Raw genomic sequence first — 27,454 nt, 5'->3', positions numbered from 1 at the left:
AAGATTTACAGTGTTCCATTTGTTCCCTATTCTCTTTCCTTTTCATTCTGTAAACTTTGCTAGCTATCCAAGATGGACTGAAGGAGGCACGCATGGAATGAGAGGCGTTTGTCCAAAGTGTCTCTCACCAGGAAGAAGAGCATCTTCTACACGGAGATGCCAGGTATAATACGGGCATTTGATTCTTCACTGTGATTCACATTCTTGCAGAGAAATCTATGCACATTATGAAATGTCTTGTATCTGCTGTCTGAGCATTTATGAACATTTTAAGCTCTGGTTTGCTTGCAAGCCATGAGACTAATGTTCTGAAAGCTCTCCCCAGCATACAGCTGCAACTGATTGCCGTGGGAGCTGAGGAAAAAAAAAAACAGGATGAAGTTTCTTTAACGTCTACTAGATTTTTCCATCCCAACAGTGTAAAGTTGTGAATTCATGGATTTCTTAAGACACACTCTGTTTTCTGAAACTGTTAGGCCTTATTTTGTTATTCTACTTGGATTGACCTCCAACAGCTGCTTTACGGGTTTTACAGGCAGCCTAGGGTTTAGCTTAATGAAGCCCCGGGAAACAGATTTTGTTTAATTAGCAGTCCTTCTGTGTGAATTTGAATGGGTAAAGTTCAGATGAAGAGACATTCTGAGGTCGTGACTTTGTGTGTTTTTTTTCCACTGTGAACACAAACAATGAAAACAAGTTGGTGAGGAGTAGATGGGGCAAGAAAATGAAATGTTTGGGAACAAAGTTCTCACGTGTACTGGACACATTTTTGGAGTTATTGTAGAAACCAGTGGAAGACTTGGATCCATATACAATTGCCCTGAAGTAAATGAGTTTGTGTGCTATGCCAGACCCGTGCTGGGACCAACGCACAAAGTAAGGGAAAGGTGCACTGCTCAACAAACTAACCAACCTGCTCAGAGAGATAGGATGCCACACCTGCAAAGGGAGCCTACCTTCTTGGGGTAATGTTGCTCTGAAAGTTGGGCTGTAGTATAAAAGGCCATAACAAGGAGGATAGTTTTTGAATTGGTAAGGGAGTTTAGAATGCTAAGAGTAAAGTTCCATTAATGATTTCATAAAAATACAAACGTTTTAAAGGAGGGTGTTATTTTAACTTCGAGTTGAACTATTATGATTGATCTATAATTTAATAGTAAATCAATATATATTTCATTCCTGATGTCAGCTTAAGAGTTACTATCCACAAAGTATGGCTTCGATTTTATCTGCTTCCAATAAATCCATGAGATCTGACGGGAATACATATGTTGGGTAAGTAATTTTGATTTTTTATTTGTTTTGATCAGATGGATATTCTTTGCATTTTGTATTAAACGTTTAGAACGTAGATGTTTACGGCTGTGTAAATTTCCTAAGTTTAGAGATGATATAGTTGGAACACAGCTCATAATACAAAACAAAATTTAAAACACCTAAATTTTCTACCCAATGACATTTTCATTCCTTGGTTCTTAGGGGAATTTGGCTCATCTAAGAAAGTAGGGCAATATGTCCATTATATCTCAATTTTTAAAAAGTGAAGCAAAATTTTTTTTTTAAAAGATGCAAAAGTTTAACCAACCTGCATGAATGAACAAATTCAAAGTTCAGCCTGATGTTCAGCTTTTAATTCCAGGACTATGGGCTGACATATCTGAGAAATAATTAAAGGGGCCTCCCAGTGCCTAAGGGAGATTTAACTGTGTTGCAGCATATTATGAAGTGATTTCATATGCTTTGTGATAGACTTTACATAGAATTTCACTTCTAAAATGCCATGTATGTTATTCATCTCAGGGGTAGACATAAATCTTCCAAAGCTGTCTGCAAATTTAGCTCCAATTCTTGCCCCAGGTTCACAGAACATAATAGAGCATTAATCTTCAGGAAGCTTAAGGAATTTTTGCGCGTTCCCTCTGATTCGCTGAGTTGTATGAAGTGCCTTGCTTAGAGTCTCCATCATGTCAGCATTTCAGAAAATGTTCATTTCCTCATCCCAAATAGAGGTAGCCTCCTACCATGTTCATTTCTTCAGGGAAGCCAAGGAGAGAGAAAGGAAGTATTATGAAGATGAAGGTAATAATGGTAAAATGGAAAGGCTTTCTCTCTGCCAGCACTTTTCTTTGGTTACCAGTATTTAATACTGATCACGCTATGTAACTCGTCATGGTTTGCTAAAAGATTTTATTCCCAGTCCCACCTTTGTCTCATTTTTAGGAAAAGGAAAGAAAATGCAAAATAAGGTTGAAGAGGAAGCAGTGCATGCCAGTCTGTTTAGTAAAAATGGCCTATTTTGGAAAGATTGAAGTATTGCAATGGCCAGATTCATTCTGGGTTGAATTTGGCATAATAGACCAAACTAGTCTTTCCTTTGGTAACTGATAGAGTGATTGTCTTAGAAGTGCTTCTTGATGAGCCCAAAGGGCTACAGATCTTCTACAGACATGCCCCCCAATTTTCTGATCAAAAGATCATTACCTATTGGGATAGACTGTCAAGGAAAACTAAAGAGTATCTCCTAATGAATTAAGAGGAGTATTATAAATAATACAAGAGAATATAATTAACGGTTTGAGAATTTCTTCCTGAAGATAGGAAACGTGGAGTACATCAGTGATTTCTAAAATACTAAGGCCCACATCTCTTTGAGCAATTGAATCAGAAATTCTAGGTGTGGGACCCAGGTATCAGTACTTTTAAAAGCACCCCAGGTGATTCTGATATATAGAGTTTAGAATCACGGGAGTCAATGAATGCCACTCTTTTCTAGAGTAAGGATTTACAGATTCACTTGGGAACCCAAAGGAAAATCTCCAGAAAGTAAAAACAGTTTGAACAAAGTCAAAAAAGGAAAGCTGAAAAGAGAAGCTGAAAGAGAAAGTGGATGGCAGTGTTTTTCAGACTTTAACGTGCACAGTAATCACGTAAGAGTTGATAAAAAGGCAGATTTTGATTCAGGAGGTCTTCAGTGGGGCCTGAGATTTTGCGTTTCTAATACGCTTCCCTGGTGATGCTGCTCATCCACCCCACTTCTTCTAACAAGAGAGTCCGGCAACTAACTGTCCTTTTGCCTCTCACCAGGAGAAGAAAGGAAGGACCCTTTTGCTTTGAGGTTTTGATGCTTGCTCTGAGTAGTAAAGTGTACTGATAACATTATAGGACACTTTGTTTTTGAAACCAGCTATGATTCACTAACTAATTAAGAATCTGTTGCCCTAAATGTTTTTGAGGAGAAAATTAATAGTATTCGGTTCCACTTCCTGAACAGTTAAATTTAATTCAACAAATAGAATTTGTTAAGACTTGGGGATTAAAAAAAGATGTATGAGACAGCTTGCATGAGAGAATTCACAATTTTTCTGGGAAGACAGAAAATTAACATGTAAAATGCTATCTATCAGCCTCTGAATGAAATAAATGCTTTCAGAGCCCAGTGAGTAGGAATTCATAAGACTGGGGAAGGAAGATGCTTGGAAAAGCCTTCATGGAGGAGGTGATATTTGAATTTGATCTTGAAGAATGAGTAGTGTTCTGATACATGACAAATGGAGGGAAAGGGGAAGGATGTTTCAGGAACAAAGGCCTAAAGAGGGGTTTTCAACTTTGGCTGCCCATCAGATCATCTGGGAAGATATAAAAATTACTTTCAGAAGCTAAATTCATCAGTGCCCAGCACCAGTGTTTATTATTTTCACTACACTCATTTTACAGACAGGGAAATTAATGAACAAAGATAAAAGAACTTATCCAAGATTGCAGAATTAATATATATATGGTTAAAATGGTAGTGGAACCCAGGCAATCTGACCACAGAGCTCAATGGCTTATGTTACACAGGCTCCCATGCAAAGAAAAAAAAATGACCGTGAGGGTCAGCTAGAATTAGATAGAAATGACTGTTTTATAATCTACTGGTTATAAAATCTTGCACAAGTTTCTAAACTTCTGTATGCCTTGGCTTCTTCATTTGTAAATTGGATTATTTAGTGTTGCTTACCTAATAGAATGGTTATGGGATTAAATGAGGTAATGTATTTATTAAATACAGTTTTATGGCATTGTGCACTTTTCATTCTTAAGGCTCTACCTATATGAACAGAAAATATTAGCCATTATTATCATTATTATTATTATTATTCCACATTACTTGCAATAAATCACTTAATCTTAAATGAAGGTGTGTGTCCACCTTCTGTTTGGACTAGTTGTTTTCATAAGTGGAGACTGATATCTTTTCTCTTTTGTGTGCTTTCTCTCTAAATTCCTTTACATTATTTTTCAAATTATTCTTTCCAGAAAAAGGTTTGTTCATGTTAAAAATCCTTACCTGGATTCTATGGATGAAGACATTCTCTATCATTTGGATTTAGGAACAAAAACACACGACCTACCAGCAATGTTTGGGGATGTAAAGGTAAAAGTATTTCTAACTTTCGGAAAAATAATTGTATTTTTTTCTGCTGACATTTCTTATTTTACCAATATAAACTTTACCTGTTCAACTAGTAAAATGTCAGAGGTCCTGATAGGAACCAAAAACAAATGCTCATTCTCTGAAACAATTTAGAATGTGTACATCATGAACAATCATTTCCATCCCAACAAGACAAAGATTCCCAAACTGAATCTAATACAAACATGATTATTTGGCTGCTCTGGTCCCTAGCGATAAACACAATTTTATTGACAATACTGCTTGGTGTTGAGAAATCATTATGATTCAATTTACTGTTTAACATCTACATTTATAACTAAATCTCACTAATTCACATTTTATTAAATCATAATATAACTCAAAAAATTAACAGTGCTATCTTATTCCACTTCTTGAAAATAACCATTATGCAGTATTTCATATTGTTAAGATTTTTGTTGTTTCTTATGAGAAAATTGTGCTAGGAAAATTGTACTTCTCTGTTATTTATTTTATCTTAAATATATAATATATTGATTATAAAAGCAGCTTATATTCATTATTTAAAATTGGGAAAATTTAAAAAGAACAATGATTTTTAAAAATACACCTAAAATACCCTGCCATCTAAACATACATATCAACATATTTTCTTTTCATCCAATCCTTTTTAATAAATAGATTAAAAAATAGTTGGAATTATATAACTTTGCACCCAGCATTTTTCACTTAACTTTATGTTATTAACATTTCCCCATATCATTTTTCTTTGAAACACATTGTTTGTGGATATCAAGTGGCTGTGCCATACATTGTATAGTCCACTTTTGACTTATGGTTGAAGTATTTTCTATTATAAACACCACTGAAATGGATATTTTTAGACCTAAAGATTTTTCACATTTAAGTCCATTTGCTTAGGATGATTCACAGAAATGATCAAAGGGAATAGACTTTTTAAAGAATTTTTGTTTTCCAAAACCTATTCGTAGTCCCACCAATAAAGAATTGTGCAGTTTTCATCTGATTTTCATTCACTTCTTTAGCAATTATAAGAACAAATAGAAAACTCTCACATCTACTATCTCAATCTTTATTTATATTTGCCCTTTTAGGTGGGTTTAGCAGATATTCATTTCCTCAATAAAACAAAGAAATTGAGTTCAGAGAAGTCAAAGGAAGTTAACAAGTTACAATAGACAGTGGCAAAGCTAGGGACTGGTCGTATTCCTTCAAGTCCAGTTTCCAGGGTTCTTACCCACTGCACTAGGTGGACTCTAAGTCATAGCAACTGAGAATAGTCCATTAATTGGGAGGGGGGATTGAAGAAAGGGGAGGGAGAAGAGGAGGAGGAGGAGAAGAAGAATGATGGTGAGGAGGAAGTGGATACGAAGGGGGAGAAGAAAAAGAAAGGAAGGAAGAGGAGATGGAAGGAAGGAAGGAAGGAAGGAAGGAAGGAAGGAAGGAAGGAAGGAAGGAAGGAAGGAAGCAGAGAACAAACTGATGGGTACCAGATGAGAGGGGGTTGGGGGCTGGGGAAAAGGATGAAGGGATTAAGTACAAATTTGTACTTACAAAATGGTCATGGGGATTAAAATACAGCATAGAGAATATAGTCATAATGTTGCAACAATTATGTGTAGTGCCAGGTGGGTACTAGACTAATTGGGGGATCACTGCATAAAGTATATGAATGTGTAACCACTATGCTGTACACCTGAAACTAATATAAAATAATATTGAATGTCAACTGTAACTGAAAAAATAATTTAAAAACATACAAAATACATAAGCTGTCATAGAATCAGGTTAATACAACATGGCAGACTTAAGTCTTTTAAGACAGTAGGCATATTTGAAAGTGACAATTCTAGCTGTCTATGGCAAATCGTTAACATATTTTTGTAATGCTTCAGACTCCTTCCCCATGTACTTTTATCTTCTTTGATAAAACCAGGACAAATTATAATTTTGTCTGGGACATAAATCACAGTAAGTGTCACTTAAGGTCAGTGTTGGTTGGTGGTCTTTAGCCATAATTTACTTCTCATTAAAGCAGCCAGACTGCAAATTTTGTCTAGAGGTGATATTTAGTAAGTCTGATTTAGGAGTAATGCTTCAAGAATGAAAATGCTTCTGTCTCTACCTAGCCTCTTTATGTCACCAGAAACATTCAGAAATTCCTGTTGATTACAGCAATATCCAGAGTTCAAAGAAGAATTCAAACTGCAAGCTATTCGAACATCTGTTTTGGTTTTATGGTCAATCTGAATAGTTGCAATTCACATTCAGTGTCACCACACAACGAGGTTATTTTCAAACCACGGTATTTTGTAAAAGCAAAACAAAACTAAAAAACCTCTTTGTACTTAGATCTTGAGCTAAGTCTTAATTGTCCATACCAACAGAGGGGGAAATTTCATGAATAATCAATAACAATTTAAAAACTCGCCTTAGACCACGGTCTTACTTTCTTTGCTACCCAGCCTTTATGGCTAACTACCATTGCAGTTTATTACCAACTTTAAACCCCATCAGAGACACTCATCAGAAGCCACAGAAAGACAATAATGAGGGTAGAAGAGAAGCAGTGGGGCTGGATAAAAGGATAATTACATCCCCAAATTGAAAATGAGTGTGGCATAGGAATTATTGCTAAATGGAAACAAAACGCATCATGTAATCAGACCACCCAATAGTCATAGTAAATCATTTGTGAATGGGGGCACCTACTCTACAACCTCAGTTAGGTATTTTCTTAGACAAATATTCTTCATCCCTGTGAGGCATCTCGCCAGCAATCTTTCTGATCCTCTGCCTAATGCTGCCCACATCAGAAGGACACCACCAACTGTCTTTCCCTTACTGGATTTGAACAAGCTTCATTTGTACTAAATTCTGCAAAAACAGAAACAATGAGCAAGCTCGAAAGCAGGGCCAGGAAATTGCTACACGATATGAAAAATAGTAGTTACCATTTGTTGAACATTCAGAAGGTGCCTGGCTTTGTACAATGTTCCCTGCCATAATCAATCCCATTTTACTCTTACAGAACCCTCCGGGTCTCTGTTTTTCTGTTGTGGGGATGATGACTGTGGCACATAGAGATTACATGTGTAATACTTAGGAAGTTACTTAATGATGAGGACGGGGTGCAAAGCCAGGTTTCTCTAACCTAAAGGGCAGGCCCTTGCCCATAGATGTTGCCTTGTCTCTCTGATTCAGAGCTTCTCCAGACTCTGTGCTCCTCACCGCTTGGCTCAGATTCCCTAACAGCTTTGTGTCTCACACCCTTCTGTGGGCTTCCTCAGGTCTCTGACATCTGCTGCTCTTCAGCCTCCCCACTGCTGACCCCTGGTTCTTACCAGGCTGTCCGCTCTTCCACGCTGGTATTTGGCCCCTCCATCCTGTCTGCCATCCACCTCTCCCATCCCTAACAGGCTATTGCACAAGCAACTCCCAGACAATGTTATTACCATATTTCATTAGAGGTAACACTCTTGACTGTGACACCTATTGCCGTTTCAGAGATGTTAAAATGTGAATAAAACAAAACCAAATAATTGGAGTTGATGAAATACTGTAGGGAGATTTCCTATCAACAGTAAGGCTTGTTCCATGAGAATTTATTCTAAATGAGAAGTTAGGAAAGTCTTTCTATTTTAATTTAAATTTGATTTTAAGTGTGTTTTTCCAGGATCCATCAGCTCCATGTCAAGTAGTTGTTTCAATATAGCTGTGGAGGGTGCAGCTCACACTGGCCCATGAGGGGATCGAACCAGCAACCTTGTTGTTAAGAGCACCACGCTCTCACGCTCTAACCAACTGAGCTAACCGGCCACCCCAGTTTTGTGGCATGTCAACTCCAGTCCTTTATTCTTCTTTTTTTTTTTAAGGAGGGTGCAGTTCTCAGTGGCCCATGTGGGAGGGAAAGTCTTGATGTAATTTTTTAAAAAGCTCTAAGTTAACATAGTACATTTTACAATAAAAAGGTATGATTGGAATGAGAAAAGTAGCTCAGCCTCACAGTTCTCCTTTTGTTCTCATGTTCCTTACATTCCACGTCCTCGGTACCTACATGCTCAAAATAGGGCCTGCTGTCGCCAAACACTGGGCTGCTGACATCAACTTAAGAGGCTGGTTGATGTTCACTGCAAAGCAAAACACCAGGAAACACTGACATGAACAAAAGCAACACTTACTTTGATTTTGTGATGCTCTTTTTCTTTATAATTATGTACATGGAACTTTGTGTCTGGTTGCCTTATTTACATGTTTACGGTACAAATGAGTTAACTCATGAACATAACCCGTAACATGTATAATACTCTTAAATAATTTACTGAAAAATAAAATAAAAACATTCCAGTTGAAAGCTGATCTTCCGTTCTTATCCAAGTGATTGAAGAAGGTATTTCTTTTTATTAACAGTTTGTCTGCGTTGGCGGGAGCCCCAAGAGAATGAAAGCGTTTGCGCTGTTTATGCAAAAGGAGCTCAGATTGGAGGAAAGTAGAGAGGACATAAAGGACATCTGTGCTGGGACAGACAGATACTGTATGTACAAAATCGGCCCTGTGCTCTCCATCAGTGTAAGTACCCAATGGCTGCACTTCAGGTAGTCATCAAAAGCTGGCAGAAAAAGAGGGAACTTCTGAATACAGGAGTTATTTTCCCCCTTTGCTTTCCCTTCTCAGACAATTAAATTAAGATTCCAGGTGTAACATTCATTGTTGGAAAAAGTCCTAGGGGCAGAACATAGCATTCAGTGTCCCTTAAATTTAGTTTATTAGTTATCACTTAGCTACTCAAGTTAGTGGAAAAACCCCTCAAAGCACACTTCCTCTCTTTAGTTTGTAACTGATTAAGCCACCAGTAATTTTCTCTTCTTTGTCCCTTTTCCAGCTTTGGGAATGTTGAGTTTTAAGTACACAGGGGCCAATTTTTAGGATTGCCAAATGGTGCCGTTTAACACTATAATACGCTCTCTGAAAACCTGCTCATGCATTTCCACAGAGCTCTTGTGAATTGCTCTCCTGTATTTAGAATATGTTAACAGTTCTGGACACACACAGTGTCCTAGAACAAAATAAAAGTGGGATAATTTGCGATATTAGGGAACACATAGACCATTTCTCTCCTGGACTCAAGGTAGCATACACATACGAGAATGTATATGTGTGTGCCCCGAGCTTGCCTTTTTAAGTTTGTATCTGCCACAGGGCTGTATTCTGAAACAATAGCTCTAGTCTGTTACATATCTGGACACTGCAGCCCTTGTAAGGGTCACAACCAAGCATACCAGGGACTAGAGAAGAGTCCTCTGCAGAGGTGTGACAATTCTAAGGAGCTGAATTACACGTGACTCCTATATCAGGGAAGAGTCACCAATCATTGATTACTCTACAGCAGCTGATGAAGGAAGGATGGATGATCATGGCTGGAACCTGTAGTAAAGAAGGGAAAATTATGTGATTCCAATGGGGCAGCTAAATTGATCTTCCCTCTGGATCAAGAATGCCTGAAACTTGCTTTGGGCTCAAATGGGAAACTCCATTCTTTTATTCATTTGTTTATTCAACAATTATATAATATCTACATTAGAAGGAAACAGAATATCATTTGATCTTGGCAAATTTTATCTTACTAACTTTTGCTTGACTTTTAGACTACAACTGCTTGTCATTTCTTTTTGCAAAATAAATAGGTAAGGACAAAAAAGTAAGGTTTATAAAAATGTGAAACTATCATAAACAAGCAGTTAAACTTAAGAGGAAGATATAAAAACAGGAGTCAACAGATCCTGCTGTCGTATCAGGGAAAAACAGAGCTGACATATGTATCATGCCCAGAGGTCAGACAATTAGAAATGGGCCTCACTAAGCAGACAGAGGATTTCCAATCTGGGCCCCTTCTTTGAAAATTCTTCCTCTCCAGCAACTGAGGGGTGTGTGTGTGTGTGTGTGTGTGTGTGAAAGAGAGAGACTTTAGCAGAAACAGACAAGCCCACTTGTCATTTTATTACCATGTCACATAATAAGTGATAATTATAAACCTTTCAAATATCTGATTTAGAAGGAACCTAATAGATGAAATAATGGTTCATTCTCTTAATTTATAGTTGAGGAAAATGAGATTTAGAGAATTTACTCATTAAACGGCAGAGTCAGTGCCAAAGCCCAAACTTGTTAATTTTGGACATATAAATTAATACAGGTTTGATTCATGTCTCCAAGAGAACTACAATGCATTTGGAAGTCAGGACATGTTCAATGGGAACCAAAAATGGGGAGCCCAGAGGTTCAAAATTTTCTTGGTTTAATATTCTTAACGGTGAGAGAGAGGAAGCTCAGGCGAGAACGTGATGGTCATAGCTGCAATGGTTTCCCAGATTTGCTAACGAGACAATTGGTGGCTGGCGTCTCCTAACTGCCCAGATGTCCCTGGTGCTTTTTTGCACACAAAGTCTTTGTGTCCAGGAGTAAAGGAAGAACACATTTGACTTTCTAATGTTATGTCAGGAATTAAATAAGCACTGATTCTAAACTTAACTCCAGGTCCGACAAATTCCAGCATGGGGGATCTTTCTGGAGAGTTATTAGAACATATTGTAACTACTAGGAGTTGCTAAATTCTCTAACCCATGTTGACCCAATGCTAGTGACACTGATTCTATTGTTTCCAAATGCTGAGGAAAACCAGGGTTATGGTCATGATCTGTACCAACTTAACCTAACCTGCAAATTCAGTATATGCCCCCAATTGTTAGGTGTGGATGTCACCCACATTTCTACGCTCATACCTTTCAGACCTCATGCGGAATTAGCAGCCAATGAACGAGGCCACACGAGAGCAATGGCATGCGTGTACTGTTTCATTTAGTGTGGTGGAAAGGGACTGATTATGTGGCAGCCAAATTTGTATTTCCAAGAAATCAAGTCAATCTTGAAAACAGCTCTATTTCCAAAGCTCACTGTAAAGAGCCCCATGAGGAGATGCACGATGTCACTGTCCTGACACACCGCTACACCACACTGTGCCACCTTTTGCTCTTGACGATGAAGGCTGAACTCTGTTTAACTGGCAGGGAGAGGCCTGTCTCTGATCCTCACAGATGGATACATCTATCAGCATGTCATGTCGACGTCAGTTAGAGCTGACTTATGTTTTCCTCAGCTTTGGCAAACTCATAATGATTATGTAAATTTATCTGAGGGCTGTTAACTTGTAATGAAGACAGAAAATATGTCCTGTGCATGTATCAGTTTGCAAGCTGTATAATGACAGAATCTCCTCTCTCAACAGCATGGCATGGGCATCCCTTCCATTTCTATCATGCTTCATGAACTCATCAAATTACTGCACCATGCCCAGTGCTGTGACGTGACCATTATCCGAATTGGTACATCAGGGGGAATAGGTGAGACGATTTGATTTCTACTATTAAATCCAAGTGATTTTCTCATACGGAGTGTGATAATAAATTGCCAAAATACACCAACATACTCACAGCCCAGCAGAAAACCAGATGGGTTAAGAAGTATCAGGACGCTGGGTTTGAGGACATTGAAAGAAATTGGAAGGAATTTAAAAATAAATAATTAAAGAAATATTTCCTTTTTAGCTTCCTCTTTTTTCTCCATGAAAACCTGGCGTGAGAGATCCCACTGCCTATTGCCCAGATGGACTCAGGTTGTTCCTCAGGGGACGAGTGGAAGAATTTCTAGGAAATGTGTCCTGAGGATAAGAGGAAGCTTTGAGGGTTACAGTAATTTTGAGGAATAGGAATTTTATAAGTGACAGAAATAAGTGCTTTCAAGTAAAAAAGTCATCACTAATATTTGCCTTGTTCGTTATCAAAGTAAGCAGACTTCATAGATCTTAGGAAAATGTTGCTTTTAGCTCATGTCAGTGACTACATCCCTTTTCTTGGCTGGACTTTTTTCCTCATCAACACACCAGAAGAGACCAGGCTGAGCCTTTCACGGCCAGGTAATGCTTCCTAAGGTTTTTTCCAGAGCTTCCCCTCCTCCCTTCTTCTTTCTTGGATGGTCAGGGAGCTGACCAGGGGCCTTGTTTATGCTTCCACACAGAGCTGAAATAAAGTTCTGAGGAAACCTCCTTCTTTTTTCAACCTTTTCTTCAGGAGCAGACCTTAGGAGGTGGTGATTTTGTTATGTCACCAAATGCAAATACAGACAGAGCATTGTAACTGGAAGGGCTTGCTTGACAGAATGATAGGACAGAATGGGAATTAGAAAAAGGGCTGAGAGTTTGGTCTTAGAGCTACACATTTTTTGGAGCAAGACGGGCCCTCAGAAAAACTGAACTAGACAAAAAACTGAAGAAGTGACTTGTCCAATATCACAGAGCGACAAGTAGCTGGGCCATGCTTCACTAGAAACAGGCATATTCAAAAAGATTAGGCTCCACCTGTGGTATAGGAATAAAGTCAAGCCACGGCTCTCACAGATGAGATTAAAGAAGGAAAAAAAAAGACATGTGTGAATGTTCATCCAGCAAGAGAAGGAGAATGTTAGCCATCATTGTTAGATCAGGCATCCTTGTGGATGCCCTTATTTTGGCCTTTAAAAGACTTTAACCAAGATATAAATATTCTAACACATTTAAATATTAGGATGGCACGTGAATAACATCATTGGTGATGCCCACATTTTCAACTTCCTTCTCATTTTCCTATTCTTAGAACATTGTGAATAATTCAAGGAGCCACTTGTTTGACTTATTTAAAAAATATCTGACCCACCAAGGCTCTACCATAAAACCCCACCTTGGGTCTCTAGCGGGGTCTTCTAAATGAACCCCTGTTGATCAATATTGGAACTTACAGAAACCCAGAAGGATATGGCTGTGCTCGTTGGCAGCGGTTGGTAAACCTTTTCTGTGAAGGGCCAGATAGTAAATATTTTAGGCTTTGCAGGCCGTGTGATTTCTATTGCAATTTCTCAACTCTGCCATGGGAGTATGGAAGCAACCATAGACAATATGTAAATGAATGAATGTGGCTGTGTTCCAATAAAACGTCACTTACAAAGGCAGGCTGGATTTGGCCCATGGATTATAGTTTGCAGATCTCTGCTCTACGGCATCTCTGTGAAAGCATTCACTCATTCAACACACATTTACTGAGCACCTATAATGTAATAGACATAAGGCTAGACCTTGGGAGGCAACAATGCTCTCACCTTCATGGAGCTTATATTTCATCAGGGCAATAAAGAAACAAATGGACAATTACGACAAGCGTGATGAATATTAGAACAGAGAGCATCTAGGGCACTATCGTTATATATCCCCTTTTTCGCTCTATTAAACAGAAATCAAAATGGGTTAAACACTAGGTCAAAAGCTGGGCCTGGGGAAATCTATCTCTGTTGCCTTTTAATTTCTCCCCCCCTCCATGGATCCAGACCTTTTGAAGGAAGTGACTGAAGCTGACACCTGCAGAACCGGTGGTGTTAGTCTGATGAAAAGGTACAGGGGAGGACAAGAGAGCGTTCCAGGCAGGAGAATAACAGTTGGCAGAAAATGGTTTCTCAGGTCTCTGTGACTTGAGTTACTAAGTCCCTAGAGCAAGCTAGACTTTGCAGCACTGGAAGGTCAGCCAGCAGGCCTAATTTACATGGGGTCGGAGAGGGGAGGGGAGTGGACGTGCGGAGACTCAGAAGGAAGAGAGGATAGAGATGCCAAAAATTACAGTAATCAAGGAGTTACAGAGAAGATTAAACATCAAGTAGTCACATCATTTTATGAAAGTTACTTGCTGGCAGGCTCATTTAGTTCATTCCTGACCTAATTTATTCAAATTTGAGCCCGAAGGCCGATACTAATTTGCATGTCCAAGAGTCATGTTTCTCTCGAAATTTAAACCCCATCACATTGTAAATGTGAATCAGGAGAGACAGCAAATGTAAATGCCTGTTCTGAGTGTTATTATTTAATTGCATTTGGAAAAGAAAATAATTTAAAAGATGAAGATAGGGAGAATCATTAGCAACTAGCATTAATTAATGTTGGCAGAAACAATTACATACTACGTGTCAGAAGTGAACTGTAAGTGACATTCTTCTGTAACCACTTACTTATTCCCACATTATAGGGATCACACCGGGGTCTGTTGTAATAACAGATACAGCTGTAGACTCCTTCTTTAAGCCGCGGTTTGAACAGATAATCTTGGACAACATCGTCACCCGAAGCACTGAACTTGACAAGGCACTGGCTGAAGAACTATTCAACTATAGCAAAGAAATCCCCAACTTCCCATCCCTTATTGGACATACAATGTGTACCTATGATTTTTATGAAGGTGAGAAGAATTTATAAACTGTGAAAGCAACAGAAAATGGCCAGCAACTCTTTGTTATTCAAATCCATAATTTATATTAAAAACTCCACTTTAGAAAATTAATAGTTGGGGATTAAAAAAGGAACTGAAACAGCCTTTTTAACTTCCTAAAGCATAGAAATGTAACGACATAATAAGCCACTGAGAAACACCCATAATGAATACATACTGAGAGTGGATTTAATCCTCCAAGAACAAATTGAATACTAAAATGCAATTAGTGATGTTAGCAAAATCTTATCTCTGTTTATGCTTTTAATTTAAATTGGTGACTCTGGGAGGAGGGGAATATGCTGATTCTGTTTCTGCCATTTTGAGGTACAAAAACTACCTCAAAGAGGATCTGGTACTCAGGAAAGAGCACAAACCCAGAAATGGGGAGAAATATTTAGGGGAGAAAATTCCAAAGGGATGGGTTGGTCTCAGCGTGGTTCTTTTTCTCTCAGCAATGAGTTAAAGGTCCCCAAATCAAGTTTAGGGACAAATTGAAGGTGACTGCCAAGTAGCTCTCGCTACAAGGGATGATGGACTAGGAGAAAAAAGCATCAAGAACAGACCCTGATCATTCTAGAAGAAAAAAAATCTAACCACGGTTGGTACCATTCCTTGGAGGGCATTCTAGAAATCTTGTAATGTGGTTGTGTTTGAGTATGTTCATCAAACTACAGATTATTTCATTTTAAATTATTTTTCTTTTCTTTTTCCCTTGAATCAAACTTAGGGAATTATGTTAAATTTTTAAAAATTATATATGGCGATAGGCAAGACTATCTATAAATGTTACTTCAGGTTAGTAAGCCACAACATATGTGTTATAAAATAGACGGCATGTTAGGTCTGATAAAGTTAAGACTCTTATAAGCCACTGGCCCCTTCATTGGAAGGGTCACTAATGGGTTGAAGCCAAAGCTTGCAAATGGAAGCCTGTTTTTCTATTTGTAAACACTTTTTTGCATTTTGTTTTTGTTTTTTGTTTGTTTTTACAAATGGAAAAGAAACCTTTTTTATTTTGTAACTGGAAGGGCTTGGTTGGCAGAGTGACAGGACTGAATGAAAATTATAAAAAGGGCTGAGATTTTGGTCTTAGAACTGCATATTTTTTGGAGTAAGGAGGGACCTCAGAAATCCTCAAACAAAAAAACTAGAGAAGTGACTTGTATTTTCTTTGGCCTGCACAGCATTTTTAAAACGTGAATTATTTTGCCAACATTTATATTTTCTGGAGATTCCATGTGAAAATCCATAGTTTTGGCTTCTTAAATAATCTAACATTAAAAAATGTAAAATAATACATGGTGGCCCTGGCAAGCCAATTCCATAAAGGCGAAGTGAGGCTGCTCCCTTCAGACCACAAAGAACTCATTGTCGTTACCTGTTTGGCTTCTGGACATCTGAGTTTGAATCGGCTTAAATAACACTGAATTAGAGGTACTGGCAGACAGCCCTAAGGAGGAAGGAAGAAGGAGAAGCAGCCGGCCAGAGTGGAAATAGCATGAAAGGTAGAAGAAAGGGAGAAAAAGAGAAGGAAGGGAGCCAAAAAGAGGACTGCAAATAATAGATGATGACAGAGTGCTCTTGCCCTCCTTGCTTCAACCCGGGCCATCCTTGGGAGTGGGGCATGGAGAAGTCTGTTCCTAGTGCATGCAAGGTGAAGGAGGAGTAACAGCCTCAGATTTCTCCACCTCCTTCTGGCCCCACTAGTTGCCACAGGTGAAATTAAGTGATAAATGAACACCAAGAGCAGCCTAAAAGGAAAAAGGTGATCACAACAGGGTGGCATGCAGCCTGAGAGCTGTATGGCAGGGAAGAAGGCGGACAAATCCGTACGGCTACCACTGTCATGACGGCCAGACGGAGAGCTGCAATGGCCAAACCACCAACCTGATCCTCAAGGAGCTCAGAGCATCACTGAGGCTTGAAGCCTCTTCTTCTCCCCCAGCACCTGGCCCTGGGCCATCCCCCAGCCACAGGGGCAACCTGAGATTTTCCTCAAAGGGCGCATCTCTCAGCAACGCTCTGGCTCATGCTGTCCCCGAGCACAGTGCCGGCTGCTGCAGCCATTCAATGGTTACTTGTCCCAGAGCTGGGGCACTCGGCACCGTGGAGACTCCTCTCTACATATGAGACTCTTGAGTGAGGCAAAGCCTTGCTCCTGGTCATCTGATAGGAAGATTCAGGTGGCAAGGTTTATCCTACCTGGGGTGTAGGCCCAAGAGTTAGAGTCAGCTGCAGAGTACTCCAGCTGAGAGCAAGCCTCTTAGTGAAGGCACTGCCATTGTGGTGAGACAGGAAGTCGCTGAATGTTCTCCATTCTCTTTTAGGCCAGGGTCGACTAGATGGAGCACTGTGCTCCTTTTCCAGAGAAAAAAAGGTGGATTACTTGAAGAGGGCATATAAAGCTGGCATCAGGAACATTGAAATGGAATCTACAGTATTTGCGGCCATGTGTAGACTTTGTGGTCTAAAAGGTAAGCTGTTCACGAATGCCTAAGGTTAAAGACTCTCCTTTATGAAGTTACATTCACTCTGTAGGAGAAGAAAAAGCAACCCAGCTCTATATTACATCATTCGCACTAACGGTTGCACGTGTACCTCTGTAATTCTGTAGTTCTTCAGAGAATTTCTCTGTGAATTTATTCACGGTGACAGGGACTCTTATCTCCCTCAGACACCACTGTTTTGAAAGCTGAACTCCTGCTACAGTGCCCCTTGGAAGATCAAACACCAAGAGCACAGACAAAACCCCCATGCATAGGATGCTACCGTGTTCCCATCCTTCATCATTCATAACATCCTTCGTCCACAGCAGAGAAGCTTGGAAAAGCTCTCTGTGAGCTGCAAAAGCTGCTTTGGGGTAGGGCTGAGAGAACCTTCCCAAGCCGCTGTTTCAACATAGAGGAAGTTAGGGAGAATATTCCAATGGTCAGCAACGTGGGAAAATATGTCTTACCTGGCATCAAGCTCAGGCCTCACAGGCTCAGTTGGCGTCCCAGGCCTGTTCCCCAGCCCCCTCCACCCCACTCCCACTGTTAAAAATGGCCCATCCCGGCCTGTTTCTCCAGGAAAGCTTCTCTAATAGTTTTTTCTGTCCCTTTAAAACTGTCAGATGACTGGGCCCAATCTGACCTCATATTAGGTGATGGCGAATGAATGATTTCAGCTTGTAAGTAACAACGTTTTATTTAAATAAAGGTCTTTTAGCGACCCATTGTCCTAAGTCAGAGGAGTCACTCACTGGGTTTGAACCAGGGCAGAAACAAATCTTTCTGCATCTACCTGAGACAAAGGGGTCTTGGGTCCCCATGGACCACCCCTTCTTACCTCTATAATTAATATCAGATCTCACCTTCATCAGAGAACCTTAACTGACTACCTGAACTAAGCCCGCTCACATTCACTCCACTCACTCTCATTCTACTTCATTTCTCTGCATCATATTGGCCACTATAGACCTAGAGACTACATTTCTGCTTCCTTTATATATTAACTTCCATATTATTTTATATATATTAATGCATCAAGGTATGTAGTTAGCATTTCTCTCCATTACAGTATAAGCATCATAAGAACAGAGACCTTGTTTGACATTTTCTTGCTGTATCTCTAGCTCTTAGAATACCGTCTGCCATATGGGCATTCAGTAAATATTTGCTAAATGAAGGAACAAATGAATGAAAAAAGTGACTACTTAATTCTCATTTACCATGGAAAATGGCTATAGCAAGTTCAACTGGTTTCTTCATTCCCCAGCTTCATGAGTGGCCTGGCGTTGTCTAAAAGATTTTGCAGTGCCTCCTAACTGTCCAAATAGGAAGAGACAATGCCTTCAGGTTAAGCCTCCCTTAAGGGTCATACGAGACTTCTGCTTTATCTTAGACCCTGAATGGCTTGATATTTCATACATGGACAAATTGCTTGAAGTGGGGCTATGGACGACACTCTTAGTCACGGTTGTTATCCTGATCTCATTATCCTGAAAAAGAATAGTGGGAATCCAATGTTGCTTTAATAAAGACACAGGTGAAGGAAAATAGTGGCATTCACAAAATTATTCTTCATAGAAAGGCTGAACCTTCAGAATACTGTAAACTCACTGTACAATGCATTCATCTATGATTTTATAATATGTATAACCTGTCCCTCTTAAAGCAAAATCCACTTTAATTGAACCCCTAACATTCGGATTAAAAATGATAATCCTTTTGAACTGTTAACTTGGGATAAATACGTTCAATTTGTATTCATTTTTAAAAAGAAAATGCTGCCTTTTGACACACACTTGCTTGCATGGCAGTATATGAAACCTAATTTTTATCTAAGATTAGGTTCTGCTTAAATCCTCTTTGTCTTTGGAGTTTGCAGCACTCACAGTGGTTTTTCTTTAAGGTAAACAAAGAATTCACTGTTATTTCGTTTGACAGATACTGGTGGTAACTTGGGGGATATATTCAATCCTTGTAGTATTACTTTATTACAGTTCAATGAAAAGGAGCAGAATCTTGACTTTAATTCCATTTTTTATATTTCTGGTGGTCCCAGCAATGAAGGATATTGCGCTTTGGGAACTGCACAGTGATCACTGATAAAGTAAAAGAGATATTATAACAACAATTAAAGATTATATTTAGTCTGGAGCTGGAGCATTTCTGAACTCTAAAGTAGAGAAAGATCAGAATTTTGAAGTCTTCTTCCACAAGGGTGCAAAGCAACCCATTGCAGCTTTCTTCACCCTCACAAGAGGAAACGAAACTGTGGCTCAGAGAGGTTAAATAACTCTTAAATTCTCAGTTAATCAGTAGCTGAGCTGGAATTTGAACCCAGCTCTGTCTGATTCGAAGCCCTTTTGCACCATGCATGCTGTCCGTTCCTAGCAGGCTCCCAAGATACACAAGTTTCCTAGTCTGTGTCCAGAAGAAGAAGATCGACAACAGTAAAAACCAAAGGCAGATTTTTCTATTTTAAAAATTGTGAGCAGAGTTGTGCTACTTCCACAAGCAAACCCTAAGGGCTAAGCATAAACCAAGACGGTTAGTGTTGGAATCAAATAAAGTCTTAAATTGATACTCGTTCAGCAGCACGCATAGCCATTTTTTTGCCAAGAAAATCAGTGTATCTGGGACATCAGGCAAAAATGGTATATAATTCATTTGTTACTTTTACAAAGACAAGATTTTCAAAAATGATTTCTTCTTACTTTGTTAGATGTCATGTATTTTTAATCAAGGTCAGCTTCTATAGTTTCATTTGATTCATTTTCATTCTACTCTCCTACCCTCTGTCCCACTCCTTCCTGCCTCATGTCATCACATCACCCATCAGAGAACATTTTAGGGCCACTGACTCAATGCTTTGTGTGGTTGGCATTGCCGGTGATCCATCTCTCCCTTGCTCTTCCCCCAGTGAGGCCTCCTGGTTCCCCCACTGGAGCCCCTCACTGCCCAGCACACCAGGTTCCATCCTCTGCCCATCCTGACACATCTCTGGTTAGGGGTCCAGCATCCAGCAGATGCTGAAATCCACAAGGTTGCAGCTGAACTTCCTGGAGGTGACAGCACAGTTGTCACAACAACAAGACGGTGTGAGGCACATAAGCTAAGGGTGGGGACGTGGGAGAGACAGTGGCTTCAATACCACTTTTACAGCGTAGTGCAAACCTAGCTCACTTACATGGAGGGAAGCATCGACATCCCTACCACCCCCACCGCCCTCACACATCCTCCTAGTTGGGCTTGCTGAGACAGAAACTGAAGAAAAAGTCATTCTGCAAATCTGCGCAGTGCCTGCTGCAGTCAGGCAGAAGGAAGGAGCGAAAAGAACAGCAGAGCCCAGCCTCAGAGAGCAGGCAGAGCAAATGCCTGGGCGGGAGTTGCAGTTCTATCATTTTCTAGCTGGGGAGACCGGCTCAAGTCACTTCCCCTCTTTTGGTCTCTTTCCCATACCTGGAGGATGAAGACGATAATATCTGCCTCTGCTCTGAGTAGAGCTGTTTCAGAGAGAAAATGAGGTAAAGGACGCAAACACTTTGAAAACCAGGAAGTGTTCTGTGCACATTGGTTTTTATTATCACCAGGGACATCAGAGCAGAGGGGCTTCAATCCCTGCTGCTACCCTAAGCCAACCCCGTCACCTCTGGGCGGTTACATTCTTCTCCTAACTGGTCTTCCTGTTTTCATTCTTTACCCCTCTCTTTCCAATTTAATCTCCAGCCAGCAGCCAGAACACCTTTCCTAAAATCTAAATCAGATGTTCTCGCAGCCGCTTCACAGCCTTTGCCTGGAATCCACTGTGGTCTACATGACCTGGTGTGACCTGCTCACCGGTCCTACCTCACCTCTGCCCACCCCAACCCACTCTCACTGTGCTCCAGCCACTTGGGGCTCCTTGCTGTCCTCCAACACTCCAAATCTCTTTCTTACCATGCAACCTTTGCTCTTGGAGTTCCTTCCACCTGAAAACCTCTTCCTCTAGATAAATATTCAATTTTTAAAAAACTTCCATGCACAATAAGAAATACCTTTTGCATTATAACCTAATGCTTTATCATTATAAATTTGTAATTTAAATTTATCATTAAATGCAATGCATTTTCATATTTTCCATTCTGTTTCAGGCTACTCTATTTTATGACTCAGTAATTCAGACTTTATAGCACACCCCCGATTATGGAACACTGCCCCAGGTTTTCCCTTAGTGCTCTCCTTCTCATCCTTCTGGTCTCAGTTCAAATGTTAACTCTGTAGAGTATCTTCACTGACCACATTATTGTAGATAGATAAGGTAGAGACTCCCTGGGTAACCTTTCAGTTTATTTCTTTATCACTATGTGAAAATTCTTACTTATTTCTCTTTTCTTGTGTACTGACTACTAAAAAAAAAAGTACTTTTGTAAAAGATACGGGACAAGTCTTGATAGAGTTAATGCTAAATCTTGGTTCTGTCTAATTCTGAATTTCTTTGAAAATCTAAAGTATTAGGGTTCAGGTGTGTACCTTTGTTGTAGCTTGATTTGGTTCAGGATAGAGTTTAAAATCTTTAAAGCAATAGTTCTAAAACATTAATGTGTAAATAACTAGGAAGTTTTTTTTTTTTTTTTTTTTTTTTTTTTTTTTTTTAATGCAGATTCACTGCCCTCTCTCACCCCTCACCCATTACTCCACAGGTTAGGGATAGAGCTGAAATATCTGTATTATGAACAAGTTCTGGTTCTCATGGAGGTGGCCAGTCTAGCACATTTTTAAGAAACACCAATCTAGAAGAACAAATTGTCCCTATACTCTTTAGTTTTAATCTGCCCCTTTGAATATAAATTTTCTCCACTTGGTTTTTGATTTGCAACCAACAGCTTGAGATTGATGTCTTTGGGGAGAGAAAGGCACTGCAAAGGCTCTGGTCGTTGAGATTCCTATGCTTTCTACACCAGGCATACAGGGAGTACAGATGGGGTCTGCTTCATAAACACATGCCTTGAGGAGTGAAGGGAGCCATGAAAAGGGTCAGGGAAAGGTAGAGGAGGCGCTGTCCTAAGAGCCGGGCTGGGAACTTCCAAGCTAACCTTTGTTGCTATAACATTTTCTGAGGCCCCGCTCTGTTTGTGTTCCGCTGTCCACAGTGGAGTCTGTGCCCTGCCTTGCTGTCTCTGCCTACAGTTCACAGGGAAACTTTCCTGGAAGTCCATTCCAGGAAATGGACTTCTACGGACTCCGGATAAAGCCGGGGTCCGTAGATCCTAAGGATTCATGGGTTGGCTTCAGAGGCACTGAAATTATACACAACTATTTTGTGTATATGCATGGCTATATTTTTGTGAAAAGAGTTCCAATTATAACTGTCATCAGATTCTCCAAGGGACCATAAATGATCCCAAAGAACCGAGAATCACTGGGAATTCCTGGTGTAGCTGTGGCAAAGGGCTCCACCTTCATACTGGTGAGTGTTCCCACCACATTGCAGCCTGACATCAGGTAGCTGACAATCTCCTTGGTGACAGGTAGGTCACTAAGTGTCCCTCCGTCAGAGCCACCCTCCCTTCCCAATCTGAGGATTATGATAGCAAAGCTGTCAGGCTTGATTTTGACAAATTGTTTTGGGTAATTCGTCTCTTTTGATTGCTCATGGAAACAGTAATTTTAGGTGATGAGATTATTATATGCTGCTTGTTGACCTCCAGGGTCAAGAAAACAGCACTGAGATCACGATGACCTGCTCTTTTCCATCTTTGGCATTCCCTTTGAAATCTCCAGATAAGATATTTAGTTAAGTCAGCTCCCACTCTGTGAAAAGTACAGAGCACGGGTTTCCTTTTATCCTTCTTCCAAGTAAAGGATTAGAGAAAGACTTTCAACATTTCCCTGCTACCACCAGCCTATGCCAGCCTTCACAGACTTGCTGATCATTAAGTTGAAGAGCTGGGCAAGTTTCTAGCCCTTCCCTTTGCTTTTTTATCTGTTCATCCAAGTATCCAAGTTGTTTTACAACCAAGTGAGTTTTGAATAAATGGGGTCCTAGTTGATGAAATTTTTGACTGAGCTCAAGTCGAGTATTTTCATTCCTTTTCACTTCACTGAATAGGAGGGTCAATTTGACCAATAGGTCAAGGCAGGTCTGCCTAATTGTTCACCATGTGACAGCTCAGGGGATGAGTGGATGGAAGGTAGAGAACTCTTAGCAGTTTGGAAGCTGGGAATTGAGTGGCTATTTACTAGCTGTGCATATTGGGCCATTTGTTTAACCTTTTAAGCCCTCATTTCATCACCTGTCAAAAGGGGATAAAAATAATTGCTAGCTCATGGCAAAACTGTAAGGACTAAATGATATCATAAATACCCAGGAGATAGCAAGAACTGCACTAAACAGGAAAGATAACATCTATTATAATTATAGTCCATTTCTCCTTCCCAAATCCAGATCTTAGGAGAAGTCTGAAATAGTGGAGAGGTCAAAGAAATAAATATGACCCTCAGGCCCAACTGTATCTCCATGCCTTCAAAGCTTGTTAATGTAGCTACCACTAATCCCATACACACTGAAATCCTTTTCAAATGATGCACATGACGATAGAGATTATTGCACTGTTGTCAGTTCAAACTGATTGACACTGATTTTTTTTTTTTAACAGGACTTTATTGGGGAACAGTGTGTACTTCCAGGACTTTTTTCTTTTTTTTTTTCTAAATGAAGTTGTTGTTCTTTCAGTCTTAGTTGTGGAGGGCGCAGCTCAGCTCCAGGTCCAGTTGCCGTTGCTAGTTGCAGGGGGTGCAACCCACCATCCCTTGCGGGAGTTGAGAAATCGAACCGGCAACCTTGTGGTTGAGAGGATGCGCTCCAACCAACTGAGCCATCAGGGAGCTCAGCAGCACCTCAGCTCAAGGTGCCATGTTCAATCTTAGTTGCACAAGGGGTGCTGCCCACCATCCCTTGGGGGACTCGAGGAATTGAACTGGCAACCTTGTGGATTCCCACTGGCCCATGTGGGAATCGAACCAGCAGCCTTCGGAGTTAGGAGCATGGAGCTCCAAACGCCCGAGCCACCGGGCCGGCCCCCTGGTTGACACTGATTTTGATGTGTGTAACCACATTCCTTGAAATCAAAGATTTCACTGACCATAAGGCATTTGTAGGAGACCCAGTTTTTCTCTCTGGTTCCTCCTGATGGAACAAACCAAAGATGCTGCCATCATGGTGACTTTTCAAAATGAGAGTTGCATTTTTTGTTTGTTTTTTAGAAAAGGATGTTTGTTCTTTCCCTTTAGTTTGGTATCTATCATAAAATTTTATTCCCATTCTTTAGAAACTAAATGCTAATAAATGTGCTCCTTCATGGAGCTGATTCTTATGTTTAAGCATTTTATTTAACATGTTTCTTCTCAAATTTCATGAGGGTCGCTATTCACCTTTACTGATATTTCCTGAGGTCAGCCTTCATATTTCTTCTCTATTTACTTTACTCTTCAGCAAGAGCTGCAGCAGGCATACTCAAACACTGCACCAAGGAGTAAAATGTCATCTCAGGAATAATGGCTAACTCTTCTCTCAAGTTAGAGGATAGGATAGAAGTTTCTATTCTATCCTAATTGGAAATAGGATAGAAAGCTGGAGGTTTGGGTGTCTTGGATGGCAAATATCTTTCTTTGTTCTTTTCCTGAATACAGCGTTTTCCCTTAATCTAGCTGTTTCTAGGGGAAAGAAGAAGGGAAAGTGCTTAAAATTATTTCAGTTAACTTACTGACGTGGAGTGTTTGGTAGGAGTCTATAGCAATATGAATTATATAGAAGGCTAGTGTGTTTGCTGGGTTGTATCTAAATGACAGGGAAAATAACACAAAGAACGTGTGCTGGGGACATTGGGATGTTTGGCTAATGTTTCCACACAAAAGATTAACCCATTTGTTCAGTAATGGTGTTATTTGCTCTTCTAGCTGCTGTGGTCTGTGTGACACTTCTGGACAGACTTGAATGTGACCAGATCAACTTGCCCCGTGATGTTCTGGAAGAGTTCCAGCAACGGCCTCAGCTCTTAATCTCCAGATTCATCAAAAAGAGGCTTGGACTTCATGACCAAAGATCATAACGGGGCTCCCCAGTCCTTCCCTGCAAGTTTGTATTTCAAGGCGTAATGTTGATGTCGTGTATTATTTGTGGCATTTTCATATAGTTCTCTTCCACATGCTAAAATCCACATGCTAAAATTTATAAGAGTGATCTTGTAAAACCCCCTTCTCTTAGAAAAATGAATTTATCATAAAAGAATTTAATACGCATATTAAATTAAATTCAAATTTCATTTTTGAATCCATTATCCATTAACAAAGTCAGTCTCATAACTAAACATTTAAAAATCCTGGATGGTGACATTTGGAGTTTAACATACAGCATTAATTAAGCTCACATCAAAATAGATCAGGTTACCAGTCACTCTGTTTCTGAAACCAATCCAGAAATTCATGTTAGAACAGTGTCAGGCGCTTCTAGGTGTTGGACAAGTGACAGAAATTGATCATGCACATTCAAAATATTTACAGAAAAAAGTGTCAGTGCAATGTAGGTCTGTATGAAAAAAGCTACCCTTTGGGAAACATGACCATACTTTTTCCCCCTGCATGATTTCCGTGCATTACAGAATAGGATTAGAGGCTTCTGTTTGCCTATGTTTGTGATTTTATCACAGAATATAATCATACACTTATTTTTCGAATGAAAACCCTCAGTAATGCAAAGAAAGGTTTCCAGATTTCTTCAGAAATCACAAGTGATTAAATCGCCTCTGGCAATTTCTTTTCTTTTAAGGAAACTCATTTTAAGGAGATTGTATTTTTTAAAAATTTCATTTCAATATTAACCTAATAGGTTGAGGAATTAATAACAACTGAATTTGGAATTGAGTTGAAGATGTTAAAGTCAACATTTTGTGTGACTTTGAAGCAGGTGTTGCCTGTACCCTGATTACACCTCTTAGCAGTTATCAGTTAATGCTGCCTGGGTGTGTGTGTGTGTGGGGGGGGTGTTCCTGAAGCTGACACACGTAGGAGTTGAGAAGTAGCATTTGTACAGTATGTCATGTTGTGTATGTATATTTATATGGTTGTGGCTCAAGTAAAGTTTAATTTAAACCATGATAAAGATTATTTCCATCCTTTCAATCAATGACAATGAACAATCCTGAGAGGTGCATCAGTTGGGAAACGTCTTTTGGCAATAGATATTCTTGGAGTGCAATTTTTTAGGTACCCTAATAACTGACCATTAAATACAAATACAGATCAGAGCTAAAGTAACTTAGAATAACATTGCAGTCATTAATGAGGTTTTCACTTTGTTTGATATTTTTTTAGACCAGGGAGAAAGTACTTCAGAATGCTCTCCATAAGCCTTCAAACTCCTGAAGTTTGAACTTTAGTCTGTTTGCTCCTGGAAAATCTTCTTTATTTTCTTTTTTATTGAGAGAAGAAGATGCGATGAGAGAGACAGGATAATGGAATAACTGCAGTTAACGGTCCTCTCAACTCTTGACTGGGGGTGTGAGTATGCCTGTGCATGTGTGCACCTGCATGTTTGTGTATGTGTGTTTTCCCCACTAATATTTCCTATCACAGTAAATGGTATCAGCTGTATAAGCCAGAAACCTGGGAAACTTCTCTGACATTTCTCCTGCATTCCCACTGCAATCAATCACCAACTCCTACTAACTGATTCTCTTAAATATTTCTCCATTTGTCCACCAATGAAAAGACTGCCTGGTCCTCAAGCCAGATTCCTCCCAGTCTCCCGCAGGACTCACTCTCGCCCTTTGAAGTATTCATCACAGCTTGCAATTAGGTTGTGGTTAGGGTCACTTAATTAATGTCTAGTCTCTAGACTGTAAGGTTAATAAAGACAAAGACTGTACCTGTTTTGTTTGCTGCTGTACCCCAAGCATCCTAACAGTGTCTGTCACATACAAGATGTTCAATAAATATTTGTTAAATGAAGACTGAATCCTCTTCAAAGCATTTCCCTTCTAAATTCTTACTAAAATGCCCCTAGTCTTTGCAAGACCCATCCTTCCCTTATTCAGTTCCTTGTCAGCACAGCTGTCCCTGGCTGTCCCTTCCAACACATTTCATTTTCTGGGGAGGAAGTCCTCTGTACCATCACTGTAGAGTTGCGGCAATTTCTAGAATCTCTTGTTTTCTCA

The 27,454-nt window shown here is 39.8% G+C and overlaps 1 protein-coding gene across 3 annotated transcripts; it reads left to right on the top strand.

The window, feature by feature from the left end:
* The first annotated feature begins 768 nt into the window (after positions 1-768).
* UPP2 (uridine phosphorylase 2) lies at positions 769-27,248 on the top strand. Of its 3 annotated transcripts, none has more exons than XM_033112424.1 (8): positions 769-876; positions 1,190-1,275; positions 4,300-4,417; positions 8,849-9,007; positions 11,721-11,835; positions 14,536-14,745; positions 17,106-17,252; positions 25,200-27,248. In XM_033112424.1, exons 2-8 carry the CDS (start codon positions 1,214-1,216, stop codon positions 25,349-25,351), a joined length of 963 nt encoding a protein of 320 aa, XP_032968315.1. In that variant the 5' UTR covers positions 769-876; positions 1,190-1,213; the 3' UTR covers positions 25,352-27,248. The 3 variants fall into 3 exon arrangements, with proteins under 3 accessions (XP_032968315.1, XP_032968314.1, XP_032968313.1); XM_033112423.1 differs by having other exon boundaries at positions 770-1,032; XM_033112422.1 differs by having other exon boundaries at positions 771-965.
* The last annotated feature ends 206 nt before the right edge of the window (positions 27,249-27,454 follow it).

Source organism: Rhinolophus ferrumequinum, chromosome 8 (genome assembly GCF_004115265.2).
Source record: "Rhinolophus ferrumequinum isolate MPI-CBG mRhiFer1 chromosome 8, mRhiFer1_v1.p, whole genome shotgun sequence".
NCBI lineage: Eukaryota > Metazoa > Chordata > Mammalia > Chiroptera > Rhinolophidae > Rhinolophus > Rhinolophus ferrumequinum.
The sequence above is the reverse complement of the archived record's forward strand: the minus strand, read 5'-3'. Positions and strand labels throughout refer to the sequence as shown.